We start from the raw sequence: 19,334 nt of genomic DNA, 5'->3' as shown, positions 1-19,334 counted from the left end.
CAGTTAGTATAATGCTTGCCTCATATTGGTTTTAACTTGTTTATTGTTTGATTAACACATAGTCTTGGATAAAATCTTCTCCTCAACTAATCGCAACTATTTTCAACTTCATTGACCATCCTTACAATATTATATTCTGTCAAATGAAAGTGACAATAGATTTCAGCAACAAAGGAAAATGGAAAAGGAAAAAAAAAAGTAAGAGAGTGACGGGAAGCATTAGCCCTGCATTGTTTACAAATTTTCCAAAGGAAAAATTTCAGTTTTGATTAAGAATTCTCGAGAGCAGTAAGTGGGTGCACCAAATCCTCCATGTAGTTGGACTAAGTTGCCCAAAACTTTCCAAAATCTCTGGCTAACTCCAAACTAATGTACCACCAAATTAATATTATATTATATTAATTTTATTTTTTTTAATAAATGATTAGATTAAGCTTTCGGTTCTCCATCTAGCAGTATAAATAGGCAAACTCCAGGATTCCAAAAAGATAAGAGATGGAGACTTCCAAAAAGGCATTGTTCAAAGTCCTATTGGCTACCACTGTGGTTATACTAAGTCTCCTGTTTAGTTTTGCAAATGCAGATATTCACCAACATGAATTTTCTGTATGTCCCTATTTACTATATTTGTTTCATTTTTTACCTTACCACTTTTAATAATTTGAAACTGTTTGAACAGGTTCAAGAAACAAGAATAACAAGACTGTGCAAAACCAAGAATATAATAACAGTGAATGGACAATTCCCTGGGCCAACGTTGACCGTTCGAAATGGGGATAAACTTGTTGTTAGGGTTGTGAATAGAGCACGATACAATGTTACCATTCATTGGCATGGTATTCGTCAAATGAGAACTCCATGGGCAGATGGACCAGAGTATGTGACACAATGTCCAATAAAACCAGGAGGAGTTTACACATACAGGTTCACTATTGAAGACCAAGAGGGTACATTGTGGTGGCATGCTCACAGTAGATGGCTTAGAGCTACTGTTTATGGGGCTCTTGTTATCTTACCAAAACAGGGTTCTCATTTTCCTTTCTCACAGCCTAAAAAGGATATCCCTATTCTTCTTGGTAATTAAACCTCTTTTTTTCTTTCTTTTCTTTTTGTTCTAAAATTATTATCGTCTGACGAATATTTACTGCTTTCAGGTGAATGGTGGAACAAAGATATTATTGTAATCCAAAGACAAACACAGTTCACAGGAGCTGCTCCCAATATTTCTGATGCATATACTATCAATGGTCAACCTGGTGACCTCTATAGATGCTCTAGCCAAGGTTTTTAGTGTGATTAGATCCATTTTTTTTTCTTTTTTGGGAACCAACTTCATGGATACTAAGTCAGAATAATGTTGTTGCAGATACTCTAAAGTTTTTAGTGAATCCTGGAGAAACAATACTCTTAAGGGTCATCAACGCTGCACTCAATCAACAACTCTTTTTCTCAGTTGCCAACCACAAATTGATTGTGGTGGGAGCTGATGCTGCTTATAATAAGCCTTTTACGACGAATATTATCATGGTTGGACCTGGTCAGACCACTAATGTAATACTCACTGCTGATCAGCCCCCTGCACGCTATTACATGGCAGCTCGTGCCTATGCCTCAGCTCAAAATGCCCCATTTGACAACACTACTACCACTGCTGTTCTTGAGTACACGAATCTTAGGTCGGGAGCTAATTCAAGGCCTTTGTTGCCTCAGTTTCCAGCCTTTAATGACACAAATGCTGTCACGTCTTTCACAAGTCAAATGAGGAGCATTCCTAAAAATAATATTAAAGTACCTAATCAGATTAATGAGAATTTGTTCTTCACTGTTGGATTAGGCTTAGTGAGTTGCACTCCTGGTCCTAGATGTCAAGGCCCTAATAACACACGTTTTGCTGCTAGTATGAACAATGTCTCCTTTGTTTTTCCTAGAAGAACCTCATTGCTACAAGCTTATTACCAAAACATTCCTGGGATTTATACATTGGATTTCCCTCCTGTTCCACCTGTAAAATTTGATTATACGGGAAATGTTTCTAGAGTACTCAGGCAGCCAGGATTTGGGACTAAGTTGTATAAGATCAAATTTGGTTCTAATGTACAAATTGTGTTACAAGATACTGCTATCTTCTCGGTGGAGGACCACCCAATTCATCTTCATGGATACCATTTCTGGGTTGTTGGACAAGGTTTTGGCAACTTCAATCCACAAACTGATACTGCCAAATTTAACTTGAATGATCCTCCAGTTAGGAACACAATTGATGTGCCCGTCGGTGGATGGGCAGTCATTCGTTTTGTCGCTGATAATCCTGGTAAGTTGCTTATCATAATGATATATGTTGCCTTAGAAGAATTTATTAAGATTATTCTGATTCATTTATCTGATATCTTAATAGGGGTTTGGCTGTTTCATTGCCATATTGATTCACATTTGGCATGGGGTCTGGCTATGTCGTTCATCGTTGAAAATGGGAAAGGAGAGAAACAGACTATGGAGCCACCTCCACCAGATCTACCACAGTGCTAGAAGGAATATTAGAATTATTCTTCCAACTTAATGGATTTGGAGTTGTAGCAACTCATCCATATTATGGTTCTCTGCAAATGAAGCATTTTTAGTGTGGTCTATCTACTGTCTTTTTGTTTATATAAGTATAAGCAGTTCAGGGTCTGGAATTCTTTTGCTTTTAATTAGTTGTTCACGTTCCAAGTACTTTATATGTACTTTTACAATCTCGTACTCTGTTAGTTCAGATATATATATATACTAGTTTCTAAACACGTGCGTTGCACACACGTGCGTTGCACGTGTAACCCTTATCAATTGTTACAAACTTTTGAAAATTGAAATATCCAAAAATATCTAAATGATTTGTTAAAAGTTCTATAAAATGGATGTATATCAAATGTATTCACATACTTAATTTTTCTTTTTTCCACCGAAACTAATTTCGATATGTAATAATTATAGTGCCCTAAATCCTACCGAATGATAGTTGGTTTATAAGGGATTTGAATTATGTTCTTCTACTTGTCTTATATTCTTCTACTTATATATCGTTGAAACTTAGATTCAAATGATAACAATTGACTTATGGAATAATTTAACACTAACCGTGCATTGTAGGTACTATCGTTCACCCTCTTTACTTAGATTATTTGTTTCTATAATCTAAGATTTCTCTTTATGAAATAAGTTAATAACAATATATTTGATTTACGTAGTAGCCCTTTCACATAACCCATGACTTCTTAATGGTAAAAGTAAATAGAAGAGGGAGTAAAGAAGTTAAGTCTAGTAATGGGCTTGGTAATTAGTCTAACACTTGAATAATACAGCAAAAGGAAAATAACAAACTTAACGTTATTTTTCACTGATAATCAATAAGGATAGTATAGTAGCCAAACTTTTCATAACAAAAGATAGTCATTTTCATGATAAAGACTATCGAAATATTGTATAAAAAACATGAACAATTGTAAAATTTGCGCGAGACTCGTAAAACTAATAGGAAAAGAAAATATTACCTCATTTGAAAACTATAGATTGGTATTATGTGTTATAGACAGTTAGCAGGTATGCCAAATGAAAAAAATAAATGGTTAATGACCATTTCTCCAATTGACAAATGGTCTCACAGTAAGAAGAATTGCTTAATTGATTTCATTGTCCAATTTTGTAAAGTGAATGAAAGAAGAAGAGAAGGCTGAAATACATGAATCTATAATAATTGTTGGAAGCTAAAAAGGAGTAAACATTAAATGGGCATTCTAAAGGTTGAGATAGTATGTACATTTGCAATAAAGTATCAGAAGATGAAAGGAATACTTAGGAGTTGAATAGGCAGCATTAAGTACAAATTTATTATTTATTGGAAGGTGACTGTAGTACTTTACCTTTTTGTACAAGAATATTATTGAAGTAGTATTTATATAGTTAATGGGTAAAATAGTCCTTCAATTTTATGGACTTTTTGGTAATTCAACTTTGACATTTAGAGCTTCCTGCTTTTAGTATAATATGATATGATATATGAATACTGAATTGTTCCATTGTTGTCCCATATTGGTGTATTTTAAATCATTGTTCAGGCAAAGTTTATGGATTATTAGAAAGTGTAAGGTCTGATTGTCCAACAATAATTAACTAGTGATTTAACCAAAAAATAGTTTTTGCAGTCAAAGCATTTAAATAAATATCTCGGGTTACTAACAACCAATTTTATTCGCTTTTTCAAATATAAGTGATACAAATAAGGAACAAATAATAAGAAAATAAATTGAGAGAATAAGGGAAATAGAAATCTTATTGATAGTTGCAGCCTTTCTTCCGTACGAAAGAAATAGTTTTCAAATAATAGAAAACTGTAGTAAAAAAATATAATTGAGAGACTGACTTAGTAATTGTTCGATGGGATACAAGGTGTAAAATGAGGGGTTTAAATAGTAATCATATTTGTAACTGTTTGCCTTGTTTAGCTCATATCCATTACTGTCACTTATTACATTAATGACGCGTTTCACAATTGAATTGTAACAGACGAAGTAATGATGGCAAATCCTGTGTAATCAGGCATTGACGATTCTTTCTTTATTCGTATCTATATTAGTGACTCGTTCTTCAAAATCTAAAGCTATTTTCCTGTACTTTGTCACGGGCTAAATAGACATGATACGTATTTGCGAGTGCGGAACGAAAATGTGGTTTATTTTTACTCAAAATACTCAAATAAGTGTAAAAAAAAAAGTTACCAAACTATATATAATGCCACAAATAGTGGCGCTATACAGTAACGTTAACTGCATCGTTACTGTATAGCGCCACTATTTGTGGCGTTATACTGACACATCTTACATAGCGTCATTAATAGTGGCGCTATACGCATTATTACCTGAACACATAGCGCCATTAATAGTGGCGCTATACCCCTTAATACAAATCCTCCATCTTCTTCTTCTTCGTTCCATCTCCCTCATTTCTCATTTCTGGTCCCACCACCACCACCACCACCGATTCTGCCCCCATTTTTAAAAAAAAAAAAAATTGGGTCCCCCCGTCACATAAAAGTTTAATATTTGTGGTCCCACTGTCGAGTAGAGCTTCGTGTTATTGTGGATTCACTCTTCCGGAGTCAAAATTTCGATCTATCTACATTCCGAAAATTCTAAATCGAGGTATTTCGATTTATTTTAAGTTGAAACTTTTATAACAATGCATATTACTTGATTTGTATGTGTTCTATTTCGGTTTGTGTTTATTTTTTCCGAAACTAGCATGTTAAATTTTATCCGGATTTAATTTTAGTGTTGTATAAAAATATGTAAATTAGTCTAAAAAATGTGTTTGTTAATATCCTCATGTATATTTATGTGTTTTTATGCCGTTTAGTTTAGATTATTTTTTAGCGTAGTAAACTGTAGACTTTTTTAGCGTAGTAAAACGTAGACCTTTTTAGCGTAGTAAAATGTAGAGCCTTGTAGCGTAGTATTGTGTAGTAATTGTTTAATTATCTTATATTCTAGCATGAAACCCATAATTATATATATATATATATATATATATATATAATTCTTACAATTAATTTATTAAAAAATATGAATAAAAATTATAAAAAAAACATAAAATTATTAATGATAGTTTGGTACTACTGGGCCTCAGAAAATCTAGCACGAAACCCATAATTATAATATATATATATATATATATATATATATATATATATATATATATATACATATACATATAATTTTTACAATTAATTTATTAAAAAATATGAATAAAAATTATAAAAAAAAACATAAAATTATTAATGATAGTTTGGTACTACTGGGCCTCAGAAAATCTAGCACGAAACCCATAATTATATATATATATATATATATATATATATATATATATATATATATATATATATATATATATATATATATTATTTTTACAATTTAGTTATTAAATAAATATGAATAAAAATTATTAAAAAAACATAAAATTATTAATGATAGTTTGGTACCACTGAGCTTCAGAAAATCTAGCACGAAACCCATAATTATAAAAATTATATATAGGTATATATAATTTTTACAATTAAGTTATTAAAAAATATGAATAAAAATTATTAAAAAAACATAAAATTATTAATGATAGTTTGGTACCACTGGGCCTCAGAAAATCAAGTACGAAACCCATAAGTATATATATAATTTTTACAATTAAGTTAAAAAATATGAATTTAAATTATAAAAAACACACATAAATTTTAATGATAGGTATTAAAAATTATGAATTTGCAATTGACGACATGGATGCACCTATACATCCCAGCCCTCGGACGTCGGAGCTACTACCCCTACAGCCCCAGCATAGATCCGAGCATATATGGGGGGAGAGTTGCTTACGCAGACTTTTCGGGGCAGGAGAGTGGATTTATTGTGGGAGTTTTTGACTCCTCCCCGCGTTCTACATCCCCATGTGGTCCATCACCTGGAGGAGATGGGATTATATAGGATCATTAGCATTGGCCGGATACAGCTCGACTATGCTTTGATCACGACGTTGATTGAGCGGTGGCGACCGGAGACACACACTTTCCATTTGCCCATCGGCGAAGCCACCATCACACTCCAGGACGTCGAGATTTTATATGGCCTGTCCACCGATGGCTTGCTAGTTTTACTGCCTAGGAACATGAGATATTTTAACCGGGCTTCATATATGGATATGCTGCACAGGCTCACGGGCTTCAGGTCTGAAGACCCAGATGTAGCAATTGGGAGCAGTCGTATGCAGTTGGTCCCCATTAGAGACCACTTGGTGCAGATCCACGATACTATCACCGACGACTCAGCGGAGGTGGATGTGGAGCAATATACGAGGTTGTTGTTGCTCCTTCTATTTGGGGGGGTCTTGTTCCCGAACACTTCGGGGAACCTAGTGAGCCTTCGTTTTCTACATCATATTGCGGACTTCGATGATACAGTCAGCTACAGCTGGGGTGGTGTTGTCCTATCTTTTTTGTACAGGCAGATGTGCCGGGCATCCATGGGCACATAGAGAGACGTTTCTGGCTTTCTGCCACTTCTACAGGTGACAACTTATTCAAATAATTTGTCGTTTAGTTACAATTCTACCTAGTTATAGTTAATCTTTACGTCAACTTTCTGTTTTAGGTTTGGGTGTGGGAGCGATTTCTGCAACTTCGGCCACCTCTACCACAGCTACCGGCTAATGTACATATTCCTGATCTCCCTCTAGCTTGTAGGTGGGTATTGCGTCGTAGACTTGCACGAGAGTATCATGGCCATCATAATCTCCCCTTCTGTAGGGATGTGTTGGATTTTCTGGAGGATGCACAGGTGAATATCTAACTAAACTTACCAATTATTGTTTAACTAGGTGTTGCGCATACTAACGGTTTGTGTTATTATTTGATAGTTCATCTGGACGCCGTACAGCGAAGAGCTGATAGGTACTCTGCCAGCGTATTGCACGCACGGTCGCCATATTTGGAGGGCTTCCGTCCCTCTCACATGCCTCGATATTGTTGAGCATCATGCCTCAGAGTGAGTATTTCGTCAGTTTGGATTTCCGCAGTCTATACCGACTCAGCCTGCATGGGATCCTTTACATTATGAGAGGGATGATAGGATGAGAGTGGACGACACATTTATTGAGTGGCTGACAGCGCAGTTGGGTATTTGGGACAGCCGAGGGGACTTGACCCCAGCTCCGCAACACTTTCCTATCGAAGTTTATATGGCATGGTACCGCACTGTTTCCCAACTTTTTATCGGGAACCCAGTTCATCAGGTAGATGGTCGGTACGTCTCATACGCCGGGAGACATGAGGCTCTGGTATGTTTTCTGTTATTATCAATTACATTAATAGTAATTTCTAGTCAAATACGTAGTTTATATTAAAAACTTTTGTGCAGGCGATTGGATTGCATACCGTATATCGTATGGGGCAGCAGATGCAGAGTTATGTCCACGACCCTGTGATCATGCAGGACCATAGTCGTCGCTTAATGGATGTGGCTGCCCAGACACTGCAGCGAGGCCGATCGGATCAGCGATTGGCACACCAGCCAGATTATGTTGACCCAGCCACGTACCAGCGAGGTCGTGGTATGCCACGGGGTGGTGGCCGACGAGCTGATGCTGCTCCACGACGACCTGCTGGTGTTGGACGACGTGGTCGTGGGCGGAGAGGAGGTCCCCAGCAAGGGGGCTTTGATGTTGCTGCTGATACGGGAGGTGCCATGCATGAGACCGACATGCCGTCTTACAGCCTTGGCATTTATGACACTCCAGGGACGTCGCAGGTGACCCCATCGGGTCAATTCTTGATCATGGGCTCGGATTTTCAAGGAGTGGAGTTGGGTAGATATTTCCCTGGCCCGTCTACCACTGATGAGTCTCGACCGATCCGAGATTTTGATAGTGGGCACCGACTGAGTTATGGCAGCTCATCACATGCGCAGGTATGAGTTTATTAGTATTAATTTTATTACTGTTTTTACTATAACTTATTTATTTTGTTTTAACTTTATTAATTTACTTTTTTAGGCTTCATGCGATGCTGCGACAGATGACTACATTCAGGATCCAGACACGATTATGGTAAGCCAATATAAATTTTTGTGAATTGTTATGTAGTTTTCTATACTAAGTTTGATATTATTATGTAGCCTTCTACTGGACCTGACAGCACCACCGATACATGTCATCCTGTGCCGCATCCGGCCATAAGGAGACGACTTGATGATGATGATCCCAATAGCGTACCCGGGAGGCAGGGGATGCGCCTCAGGCCAACGGCTACTTTGAGACACACCGGATGAGGGACACATTGATTCGGTCTTCCATTTTTTTGTTTTTTTGGTGTAAATAATATTTAGTCGAATATGACAGTTACTTTTTTTTAGTTCTCATTTCGTTTTATAGTATTTGGTATAGTAACACAACAACTTAAACTTAACTTCCACTTAAATTAAAATAAAATTTAGTACAACAAACAAGGAAAACATTACTACAACACAAACACAAACATAACAGGCCAACATAATAAAAATACATGACATATGAAAATGACACTAAACACATACACGCCAATGCTCCATCCTCAGTTGTCATTTATTCTTCGCTCCAACCACTTAAATCGTTCTTCCATTTGTTCTTTTTCTTCTTCTAACTCTTTCACTCTCGCCTTCACCTCCGCAAGTTCCCGTTTATATTTTTCGTTGCGTTCCTTGTGTGCTTCACAATTCCATTCTGCTCTCCATTTTTTATCTTCCACCTCCTTCAGTTTCTCCCTCATTTCTGTAATAATTCTATCTCCCTCCTTTTGTATTCTATGCTGGTATAACAACATATTATGAAATTCCTGTAATCTATCCCTGTAGCTTTCCTGATAACATGGTTCCTCAGCCCATTCATCAAATTCACAAGTAGGTTCGTCGGGTTGCTTGTACAACTTGTTCATACAGCACCAATAGCGGCGTCCAACGTTAGCACCTTCCCACCCACAATCCATCATGCATGGTTTTCCACATAAGCAAATTGGTGGACGACCAGGTTGAGCCATTTGTGAACTATTTGCTTATAATAAAAACCTTACTTACTTTTAATGAAATATTTCTTGGGGGAAATTTTTAGCACACAAAATAACTACAATGACCCCATTATTTATAGGCTAAACAAGACACATATAGCGCCATATCTAATGGCGCTATATTAGATAGCGCCATATCTAATGGCGCCATATCATGATGTTGACGAGACGACTTTATGTCAGCCGGTCACACATATCTAATGGCGCCATATCATGATGTTTTCAGCTTTTTCAGTTCGACAAGACAAGACACACATAGCGCCATATGTATATTTTGTGTATTAAATATCGTGATAGCGACAAGACAACACACATAATAAATATACCGATAATTATATTAAATTATTATTTAAATAGGTAAAAAGGGAAAGTACAAATCATAATTAACAAACAAGAAAATATTATTTCATAAATACTTAAATCGTATACATAACAACTAATTATTACAACATGAACTCATGGGTAGTTAGGTACAATAGAAGAACACCCGCCCTGAGCTTGATTATTGTTGCCACCCAAAGGACATTTTCTACGGTCGTGGCCTGTTTGCGAGCATATACCACATTTGCGTGCATATACGATATCACTAACATCCATTTGGTTCCGTATACGCGTTCTCTTCTGCACCTGTCTTTTACGCAAATAGGACTTGTTACACACCATTTTAAATGGTTCTGGGGGCCAGTAATGCTCAGAACCCACTGGTTGCAACTGACCACTATATGTGTTTAGGTATTTGGAAACACTATATTGTTGATCAATATAGTTGGTCTCCGCATAACCAACACGTTGAAAACACTTGATGGCATGTGAACAAGGCATGTGGTAGATTGACCATTTCCCACATGAGCATAACCTTGTGGATTCATTTACAGTATGTACATTATTACCCCGATTATTATGGATAGCGGTGCGAACTTCAAAAATACCTCGTTCGTTATCATATTGCAAAAAGGAATGCCAATGTGCTCGCCGTCTGTATTTCTCTAATCTCTTCATAGGCACTGGCATAAATTCAACACCCCTTTCCATCAATTCCGTTGCAGCTGCAGACCGTTGTACAAACCTCTCCGCCATCTGCTTGAACGACATACGCACCATGGCTGTGACGGGCAATCCTCTTGCCGACTTTAATAACCCGTTGAAGGATTCTGACACGTTTGTAGTAAGAATTCCCCAGCGTCTGCCACCATCTGCATGCAACGTCCACTTTTCAGGATCATGTCGCATTAACCAACGATATGCTGCATCGTCTTCTTGCCTGATAGAATCCATATGCCTCCGGAATTTATGTTGTTGGTGGTCTGTTGCTGCCATCCACATCAAATCATGTAGATCTTTTTTGGGATGTGCCTTCTTGAAATTGGCCTTAAAGTTCCTCACACAGTAACGGTGGTATGCATAAGGTTTTTGCCAGGCAGGAAGGTTCTCCACAGAACTTAATATACCCCCGTGCCGATCAGATATTAGACAAATACCTGAACGATGTTTGACAACGTGCTCTTTCAAGTGGTTCAAAAACATTATCCACGTCTCTGTGCTTTCATTTGCACAAATAGCAAAGGCTAGAGGAAATATCTGTCCATTAGCATTCACTGCCATGACTATCAATAGCTTGATATCGTACTTTCCATAGACATGAGTTCCGTCTATGGATATTACGGGCCGGCAATACGGAAAACCATCAATTGCTAGCTTAAACGCCCAGAACACGTAATTGAATATATATTCTGGTTTACCCGGACTCCGCTCAAGCTTCCATTCAATAATTGTTCCGGGGTTAAAGTACTGCAGTGCAGCCATGTAGCTAGGCAGATCTGCAAATGACTTATCCCAGTTACCATAGACTATTTCAAACGCTCTTTTGCGCCCAAGATATGCCTTTCTTTTAGTAATTGTGTGGCCATATTCCTGGTAGACTGCTGTAATGCACTCTTTGATTTTATACCTTATGGACGCTTCGATGTGCGGAATAAGTACAAGAGATATCAAGTCAATATCCAAGTTGAAGTGATTCCCGTTGAAAGTGTCCATTTCGCATGTGTGGGTGGGAATGTATTTACCCACTTTCCACATACCTGTTTTCTTCTTCGACGCACGCAACATCCAATTACATGGCCAAAACCACCTGCGGCAAATAGCCTTGTATACCGTCGGACTTGACTCCGATACCTGCATCTCACGACACTCTTTAACATTGTGCATTTTACAAGCCCTGCTTACGCGTGCTTTATCAGGAAAAAGCATCCCCTTTGCAAGCACCGTTGGTCTAGACTCATCCCACATTGCTGTCCGGATTTCATCAAAATCCCTTGTGAGAGCTTCCACATCCAGCACGGCTGGCAAGTTATCAATATAAGGAATCTCCCTTGAATGAAATGGCACTTCAGACTCGTTCACTTTTCGTCTATGGGGGCTCTCTTCAAATCGGGTCCTTCCTCCTCGTCCTCTTCATCACCATCCTCACGAGCAAATGGTGTCTCATCTCCCGATTCATCGGCATTGTTATCGTAATCGTTGTTCTCTTCCTCACTCTGTTCATCTACCAGATCCTGATGTAATACGTCGTTTTCGGGCAATTGAGTGAGTACGGGTAGTTCAACTTGCTCGTTTTCACTGCACATTTCAACAAAAATATAAGCTACTAAATTAATAAATGCTTTATATATGGATGTAGCTTTTCACTTACAAGTTGTAATGTGATGACATTCCATGATGGACGTTTTCAGTTAGGTGATGACTACCGAATGGGCCACTTGTAAAATTCATATCCGGCCGGTACCCCTATTAAATAAATGAGCATTAAAATTAATTCAATATGCAAAAATTTACATAATTAACACAAATGAAAATTGAAGTTTACCACTCTTCTTGTGAATTATGGAAAGCAGGGTATAAATTATTTTCTCGCTGCTCATTCGCCGACTGTGATAAATTTAAATCAAGAAAAAATCTTTCATCTGGAACATGTCCGGCAAAAAGTGATCCAGAATAACCACCCGATGACTGGGGGTTATCTCTACTACGCACAACCTCATTTTTTGGAACGTCTTCGACCTTCACGTACATCTCCAACATTGTGATTACAAGAAATTCCCGGCATTTGTCCGGAGTCCTCAAGAAATCACTCAAAGTGTCATCATCGTCGATGTTAAACTCTGAGTAAAAAGCAACCCCTTGCGGCGTAACGGAATACGGATATCTTCTGGTTACTTTGAGTATCACTGAACGTTTTCTCACACTCATTTTTTTGCATAACAACGACATCAATGTTTCGTACTCCATTGAAAGTGGCAATTTAACATTACACTTAGCAGGTAAACTGTAGCCCACAGAGTTATTCTCCATCACAACCCCTCACCCCCCCCCCCCAATATAATGATACTCTTATTCTACGTTCTTCAGACATAATGAAAAAATGCTGGAGAATTTAACAACAATAGAAACCAATAAGAGTTAAAAAAAAATTTAAATGAAGTTGTGGCGATTCTATGATGTTTATATAGAAAATGGCTAGCCGAGGTTTTTTTTTTGTATATAGCGCCACAAAAAGTGGCTTTATACGCATTTAAATTATTGAACCCAGAAATTATTGGTGGAATCAGGTAATAAGGCGTATAGCGCCACTATTAATGGCGCTATGTAAGATGTGTCAGTATAACGCCACAAATAGTGGCGCTATACAGTAACGGTGCAGTTAACATTACTGTATAGCGCCACTATTTGTGGCGTTATATATAGTTTGGTAACTTTTTTTTTACACTTATTTCAGTATTTTGAGTAAAAATAAACCGCATTTTGGTTCCGCACTCACGTATTTGCTCAATCCCGAAGTCATTTTGCTCATCTTCTGTACATGTCATTCTTATTTTGTCATAATAACTTCGTCGATACATATCACCAAAGAATTGGAGCCTATCTTTTATTAATACCGATAATCCCACCACTTCTTGAATAATCTCAATTGATATTCGGGAAGTTGTGAGTTTATTTATGGCGAAAATGTTTTGCTGCCTCTTCCCGAGGTTATTATGACGTGGTGCAGAAGAGAAGAGACATGCGCCTCTTTTATTTAAAGCTCAAGACACGTGTCTTATCATGATTGGTTCTGAAGGCGGTAATAGTTTTTTAGGCACTGACGGCTTTGTTAATCTGACATGACAGCCCTATGATGACGATTTTATGACGACGTACTTCTTTCCTATAAATACAAAATTGCAAACCCTCATAACCTTCCTTCTACTTTCTTTTACCTTTATTTTTCTCTTAGATTTCTCTCTTTGCTCTTCGTTCTTGTCCTCAACTTTCTTTTCTTCCTATCATGTAACGACCCGATTGAGCGTTATGAGAAAAGCATTATGTTCGGTGGTTTGAGACTTTGAGTAGCTTCTATGAGGTATTATGACTTGCGTGCATATTTGGTCTTGATATTTAAGTGAGTCGGAATTTGTTTGATAGATTGATTCTCATTTAGAGGTTTTAAGTTAGAAGGGTTTATCAAGGTTTGACTTTTGAGTAAACGATCTCGAAATCGGGATTTGATGGGTTTAATAGGTTCTTGTGGTGATTTTGAAATTGGTAGTATGCCCAAATTTCAATGCCGAAAGTTAAAAGTTTAAAGGTTTGAAGAGTTGATAGGTTTGACCAATAGTTGACTTTGTAGTTGATAATGTTTGTTTGGGATTCCAAGCCTTGTAGTAGATTCGTATGGTGATTTATAACTTTTGTACGAAATTTGAGGCCATTCCGAGTTGTTTTGACGTGTTTGGTGTAAGTTTGAAAATATAAAATAGTTTATTAAGCTTGAATTGAGATGTGATTCGTGGTTTTGATGTTATTTTGTGTGATTTGAGGCCTAAAGTAGGTCTGTATTATATTTTGGGACATGTTGGTATGTTCAAACGGGGTCTAGAGGGGCTCGGGTATGTTTCTTGGTGGTTTTAGACCATTTCTCCCATGTTTTTAATTGTTGGCTTCTAGTGTTGAGAGTGTTCTTCGCGATCGCTATGGAGGATTGCGATCGCAAAGTGTTCTAGGAGCTGGGCTGGAAGTTCTTCTTTGCTTTCGCGTCACTGAAGTTGTGTTCGCGGTCGTTGAGGCTTTAAGCCTTTGCGTTCATGTGCAGGTCCACGCGTTCGCGTAGTGTTGAATTACGCTGGGAATGTCATTTAGTTGACCTTCACATTTGCGAGAAGCCGTCACGTTCGTGTAGTATTGTGAAGCAATGTATCGCAATCACGTTCCTAGGGCCGCATTCGTGTTGAGTCTTTGAGGCAGTTGAAGTTTTGTGCTTCACGATCATGAAGGGTTTCCCTGGAGCAGTTGTATAAGGTCCTATTTTCGGACTTGTAACTCATTTTACCATATTTTGAGATTGGGAGCTCGGATTGAGGCAATTTTTAGATGATTATATCCACTTGGATAGTGTACGTATTTTTTACTCAGATTTTATTATTTTAGATTATTCCATCTTTGATTTTAGCATTTAATCGGTGGATCTAAGAGAGAAATTTGGAATTTATGGCAAAACTTTTCTAAAGTGAAAAACTGAGATTTGAACATCAATTTGGAGTCGGATTTAGATGACATTTGTATGATTGTACTCGTATTCGAATGGATTATCGAAATTTTTGAGTTGTGTCAGGTTCCGGGGTGCGAGCTCATGTTAACCTTTTGGTTGATTTTAAGTATCTGATTAAAGATTTGACCTTTATCGTTTGGGTTTGATTCTTATGGTATTATTTGTTGTTATTGAATTGTTTTTGGATAGATTCAAGTCGTTCGGAGGTCGATTCGCGCAGGAAGGCATTTTTGTGAGGCCCCGTAAAATTTTGCCAAGAATTTGAGGTTTTGTGGTGTCGAGGTTTGACGAGTTTGAAACACATACTTAAATATGCTCGTTAGTCGAATATAGTAAATTATAATATCGTATCCATAGGGATTGGAGTTAAACAATTACTATCGTAGTTTGTAGCTAGATTGCTATTCAAGATGATCAACAATTGAGAATTATGTGATTTAAAACTAAAATTAACTAAGACTCTAAATTATTGACTAATGACAAACAACGCAAGTAGTAAGCAAAGGAAGATGTCAATTGGGAGAAAATAGGGTTGATAGGATAGGTGCAAGACAAATGTTTAGGATCTAACTCTAGATAATTCACTTCTAATGTTCAAGTGAGTCTCTCGAATTCACTTGGTTATTAATTCAATTGTTTAGTAGAAAGTCCTCTCTCGATTAAGTCTCAACCTCACAAGATGACTCATTGTTAAGTACGTGAAGATATGCAAGGATTCATAGTGGATTGGTCTTTAAGAGAACCTCTCTCGATTATCCTCCTAACTAGGTTTAATCAATAATTCTACTAGCCTTTTTCGATTACTAAGAAGAATTAAAGACTTCAACCAACAAAATATAAAGCAACAATATCACAATTTATGCCTCTCTCGATTACATGAACTAATGAATATAGAAGAAACAATTAAAACATCCAAAACGATTCAATACATAAAAACTAGAGTTAATTATCCACAAACAAGTATCAATGCACCAAATCCATCAAACTCTAATGAAGAATTACTCCATGGATACAAGAAATTCATTACAATTAAGTTAAGTCAAAGGAAAACATAAAACATCCAAACCCTTGTCTTGAGTGAGGATGAATGGTGAAATCCTTGTGCTCTTGCTTCTCCCTATTCTCCTTAGCTTCCTTAGGCCTAAATTACGTCAAAAGTCCTCAAAATACCGTTTTTTCATGTATATATACCAAGTAAGGTCGGGTCCAAACAATTACACCTTCTCCTACGCGAAAAAAGAAACTTTTCCCGGAGAAGACGTGCGCGATCGCGCACCTGGAAGTGTGCCCATGCACTTGGCCGCGCACTTTTCACACTATTTTGCACCATGTGCGTGGTCAGTGCATGGTCGCGCACTTGCCTCGCACTTTTCATCCTATTCTTTTGGGAATTTGAAAACACATAAAACATGAAAGTTGTATCCCTTTGAATTAGCTTTCCAGCAATATATTGTGGAGCCCAAACGGAGTTCCGAGCGAAAAGTAATGTGTATTTTACTAAATAGTGCGTAATATGCCTGCTTGTTCTTTATTCGTTCTGAACTATCATCCATTGATACCCGAACACGATACTAGCTTAATTCCTTGGGATTTTACTCAGACTTCAAAGTTCCAAATCACTTGAGTTTATTCCATAACATCTACATAGCTCGGAATCACTCCTACAAAGCATAAAACACACAATTAGTGCAAAATACTAGCGGTTAAAGCTCAAACTCAACTGAAGTGCAGTAAATTGGAATGTAATAATTGGCTAAAACATGAGATTATATCCTACTATCAGTAGGCTAATGTGTTGGAAGGTTGTAGATAATTTTCGCGCAGAGCTTGCGACACGGACTTTTTGGGTTGTGCAGTGCATTGTGGAGTTGGTGGAAAATTTCCAAAAAAATGGCAATTATGCAGTCCATTTCTCAACCGCAGATCTGTTCCACTGACCGCACAACTGCTGCGGATTAAACCAGAACAAGCTTAACTTTGAGGGAAAGTTTGTGGTCCAATGTGCGACTGTAGAATCATTTCGTGGACCGCATATCTCTTACATTTCCACAAGGAAAATTTTGGGAGGAGATTCTGATGTCCATTGTGCGACTGCAGATCGATTTGCGAACCGCAAAATCAGTCGCAGACTTGATCAGGCCAGCCCAGGTTTGGAGAGACAGTTTGTGGTCCACTTCGCGGATCGTATACCTGTTTTGTGGTCCCATCTGCGATCGCAGACCTAGCTTGAAGGGTTAATTTTTGGGAAATTTTACCCAACCCTATTTTTAATAAAAGGCATCATGGGTCATTTTGGGAGGCATAAACGGTTATTTTAGAGAGAGGGGATTATCTTAGAGAGAGAAGAAGAAGCTCCAACCATTTTACTCCTTAATTCTTGCTCAATCTTGAAAATTCAAGGAAGCTACTCACTAGGTCTTCAACTAACTGGGTAAGTTCTCGCACCTAAGCTTTCATGCAATGTTTGTAATGGGTTTAAGTATGTGTTTTATCATTTTGGGGTTTATGGGATATCGGAAGTCATAAGCTATTTATTTCGAAATTTGGGGTGTATGAGGATATTGTGAGGCGTGGTTCTTGATTTGGGGGTGGGTCGTTGATAATGCATGTATCGATAAAGGTGTTATGGAGGTTGTTGAACTATAGTTTGAAATTGGTTGTGGGGTGACAGAATTCCACCATAAAAACCTTGTAGTCAAATTTGCACACTTAGTGTTTGATGAAATACCAATGATGACTAAGCCTATGAACGCCTCCCTAATAAATGTTCAATCTGATTATATTGTTATAGATTGAAGTTGCTAAGAGTAGTGGATCATTGTAGTAATCCTAAGGAAAGCACAGTCGAGGTATGTTGGCTAAACCCTTTCATAGAATCGAATTCCATGAATTCCAAGTACGATTTGACCAAGCTCTCGTCCTTATTGTGCTAAATCATCACAATTTCTCTTATATACATATATCATGCCCTCCCTTGGGAAATAGTCCAAGTATGATCGGTTCATAAAAATGATTATGAACTCAATCAATGGTTCCATTAAAATTACTATGCTCTTATTTGTGAATGTTTCCAATGTGTTCTAAGCCTTTATGTATTCATGAGTTGAAGCTATGATTTTTCGAATGCTTTATAAGTGCCTTTAAAGGTTTTATAATCCATTTTAAATGAAATAATGAAAGTGTGAAGAATGAAAGTCTATGAAACGAATATAATTCTTTTATATGACAAAATATTTTTGGATCATCGTTAGGTCACTGAGAAAGGCTGGTTATAAATGCCTAAGCCTGAAGTGTTGGAGATGTTTGAGAGATAAATTCTCGTTATGATATGTTGAAATTATTTCCCCTGATTGGGATAAATGGATAGTTAGTAATGGACCATGTAGACCCACACGACATCGTAGTGAGACGACTTAGTCGATCGAGCACGGATCGGATGCCATGCCGCGCATATTGTGGTATTGTGTTTTTATGTCCACCCACATACATTGGGGTGAGACGGCTTAGTCGATCAGACGGGGATTGGACTCCATGCCATATGCATGGTGGTGTGTCGGTACTAAGAATCTCCCAACCTAAATTATTAATGCTTATTTGAAGGTTTACTTTGTTTTAACTTGGCATTAAAATAAGTATTGACTTTTCTTACTATTTCCATATTTCTCTCCAATTATGATGGCATTCCATTCACTGAGAGGCTATTTAGCTTTACATACTAGTACTATTTCATATATACTAACGTCCCTTTTGCTGGGGGTGCTGTATCTTTAATGGATGCAGGTGGTTCCTCAGTAGGGGGCATTGATCCTTGATAGCAGCATACCCTCCACTCAGCGAATTTTGGTGAGCCCTATTCTATTCTGGGGCCCATATGTTGTATAGTCTTCATGTACATTATTTTTGAGGTATAGTCGGGGACTTATCACCGACATTTTCATATTGTACGCATACTCCCTTAGAGGCTCCATAGACATATTGTGAGTTTTATGATTGGGGTAACAAACTAGAAATGTTGTAGTTGTCAAATATATTTCCACTTTTAAACTATGAACTTGTAACAATTTGGAAATCGTAAAGGAAGTTTCTATAAGTAATGAAATTGGTGTTGTTGTCATGACCCAAATAAGAGGGCCACGACGGGCA

General features: G+C 37.5%; 1 protein-coding gene and 1 long non-coding RNA gene across 2 annotated transcripts; both read left to right on the top strand.

Moving 5' to 3' along the window:
* Window positions 1–508: 508 nt before the first annotated feature.
* On the top strand, window positions 509–2,712 carry LOC104244026 (laccase-3-like). The gene is made up of 5 exons (XM_009799326.2): window positions 509–606; window positions 680–1,076; window positions 1,155–1,283; window positions 1,367–2,311; window positions 2,396–2,712. Exons 2-5 carry the CDS (start codon window positions 848–850, stop codon window positions 2,524–2,526), a joined length of 1,434 nt encoding a protein of 477 aa, XP_009797628.2. The 5' UTR covers window positions 509–606; window positions 680–847; the 3' UTR covers window positions 2,527–2,712.
* Window positions 2,713–8,274: 5,562 nt separating this feature from the next.
* Window positions 8,275–8,777, top strand: LOC138872470 (uncharacterized). The gene is made up of 3 exons (XR_011400851.1): window positions 8,275–8,480; window positions 8,566–8,619; window positions 8,688–8,777. It is a non-coding gene; the product is annotated as an uncharacterized lncRNA (long non-coding RNA).
* Window positions 8,778–19,334: the final 10,557 nt, after the last annotated feature.

The sequence above is a fragment of the Nicotiana sylvestris genome, chromosome 7 (assembly GCF_000393655.2).
Source record: "Nicotiana sylvestris chromosome 7, ASM39365v2, whole genome shotgun sequence".
Classification (NCBI taxonomy): Eukaryota; Viridiplantae; Streptophyta; class Magnoliopsida; order Solanales; family Solanaceae; genus Nicotiana; species Nicotiana sylvestris.
The sequence above is the reverse complement of the archived record's forward strand: the minus strand, read 5'-3'. Positions and strand labels throughout refer to the sequence as shown.

What these genes read in the sequence shown, in the direction of transcription:
- LOC104244026 (XM_009799326.2), top strand. Translation starts at nt 848, where the DNA reads ATGAGAACTCCATGGGCAGATGGACCAGAGTATGTGACACAATGTCCA. An exon ending in CTATAGATGCTCTAGCCAAG is followed by an intron (nt 1,284 to 1,366) that starts GTTTTTAGTGTG and finishes ATGTTGTTGCAG; the next exon opens with ATACTCTAAAGTTTTTAGTG. An exon ending in TTTTGTCGCTGATAATCCTG is followed by an intron (nt 2,312 to 2,395) that starts GTAAGTTGCTTA and finishes ATATCTTAATAG; the next exon opens with GGGTTTGGCTGTTTCATTGC.